We start from the raw sequence: 1,804 nt of genomic DNA, 5'->3' as shown, positions 1-1,804 counted from the left end.
CGGTTTTCATACGTTTTTTAGCCAAGCAAATAATACAGTTTATAAAAACATTTTAATAACCTGTGTCAATTCACCAATTAAGCCCGTTGTTCAACAATTTTTTACTCGTCTAATTCGATAGGTGAAATGAAGTTCGACCTAGGTCCAAGGTTCGTGTAAGTGGTTAATGGTAGTTATGTTAGTTTACTCCTAAATCCTGAGTCACGGGTTATCTTTGGGGCAACGCATACATTTCACTCGCATTAATAGTTCGATCAATACACAAAGGTCTCTTAAGGCATTTTGGATTTTACCATGCAAAAAATGCACCTTGATACCTGTTCCGTTACTTGAACAATTCCAAGAAATAATACGTCTTTTTTGTATGTGCCAAAAAATCTCTTAATATTTTAAATAAAAGAATATAATTCTAGCTTTACAGATAATTCAAATATTCTGGATTAATAATTTTCCTCTTTTCCAGATGTGTCTCGAAGAACTCCTCAACTGTGTCGGTGTTCCATTTTGCAATTGAAAGAGTTTCCTTTACATTTCTGTCTTTATCCAAAAGCTTAATAATTGGATCCAAGCCTCGAACGTACTTGATTTGAAGATTTGGGAATTTTTGTGGACGTTCACTTTGCAAGAATGCTTGAATTTGAGGATAGGCACGGAACTTGCAAGTACATACTTCAAGAATTGCTTTGGGATATCGTTTCATGGTTGGAGCTATTTTATCTTCTTTGCAACATTCAGAGCAGTGGGGTCTTTATTTTTTTGTTTCAAACAAAAAATAATAAAAGTAAATCTTTCGAAATTGATTTAATATACCTATATGAATTAATACTTACTTAAGACTTTCTAAACCGAATTCATCTAATTTATCACAGGATGAGCACATCAGTTGACTCTTGATGTAACCCAATTCCCGGCAGTCTTGTGTTGTAAATTCTGCATTGGAAGAGCACTGAAAAGAAAATTTGTTACTTTATATACTTAAAATAAAATAGGAAAGACTTACAAAGTGAATAAGTGCAATAAATGCAAATAATAAAAATGATTTTTCCATAATTTTTATTAAAAACACAAATATTATCGGAAAAGTAACTTGGCTTTGGCTACGTCAGTTTACAAGTTTTTTTTTGTCTAAACAACAAAATGTCAGAGTGACAGAGGAAGAAAGAAAAGCGAAGTTGGATGTGTTTGATGAAATAACTCGGATGCAGGCTGTGTTTATAGAAATTGATTGTAACGAATAATTTAATTTGAAATGAAAATAGTGGTGTCATTTTGCTTAGGGGCATATTGCACGTAGAACCGTGGTTCAATATTTAACCTTATGTTTAATATTAATTTTGACGCACTGAGATATAAGTAAAAGTGTCAAAACACTGGAATATTTTTGAGAACAATTCAAACCAAAAGTGTCAAATCACTGGAATATAGGAAAAACTATTTTGGTTTCGCCGCGAATTCGTTAATAAGGAAATACACCGCCAATCCTATTTCAAAGGTCGTATTGAAAACGATCCACCACGAATCTCATAACCAGGCTCCAGATAAGTGATTTTTCACTTTTAAAGTGACATGAGGTTTTACAATAAAAATTAAAGCAAATTTAAGGAAAATTGCTGCAAAATTGTATTATACTAGGGCCATGAGTGTGTACATGGCCAAGTGTTGTATCCAAAGAAAGGTGACTCCTAATGTTGTATCCAAAGAAAGGTGACTCCTAATAACTTCAAATTGTGAAGCTTTTTACTAAAGCATAAAAGTAATGCAATCTTTTATTACAAACAAAAGCTATAATAACTTTCCACCTTTT

At 32.4% G+C, this 1,804-nt stretch overlaps 1 protein-coding gene across 1 annotated transcript; it reads right to left on the bottom strand.

Annotated features, from left to right (window-relative positions):
* Positions 1 to 400: 400 nt before the first annotated feature.
* On the bottom strand, positions 401 to 1,147 carry LOC129946304 (selenoprotein F). The gene is made up of 3 exons (XM_056056438.1): positions 1,001 to 1,147; positions 831 to 946; positions 401 to 746 (listed from the first exon to the last, which is right to left on the bottom strand). The coding sequence occupies exons 1-3, from the start codon at positions 1,046 to 1,048 to the stop codon at positions 416 to 418; spliced, it is 495 nt and encodes a 164-aa protein (XP_055912413.1). The 5' UTR covers positions 1,049 to 1,147; the 3' UTR covers positions 401 to 415.
* Positions 1,148 to 1,804: the final 657 nt, after the last annotated feature.

Source organism: Eupeodes corollae, chromosome 2 (assembly GCF_945859685.1).
Source record: "Eupeodes corollae chromosome 2, idEupCoro1.1, whole genome shotgun sequence".
NCBI classification, from domain to species: Eukaryota; Metazoa; Arthropoda; class Insecta; order Diptera; family Syrphidae; genus Eupeodes; species Eupeodes corollae.
The sequence above is the reverse complement of the archived record's forward strand: the minus strand, read 5'-3'. Positions and strand labels throughout refer to the sequence as shown.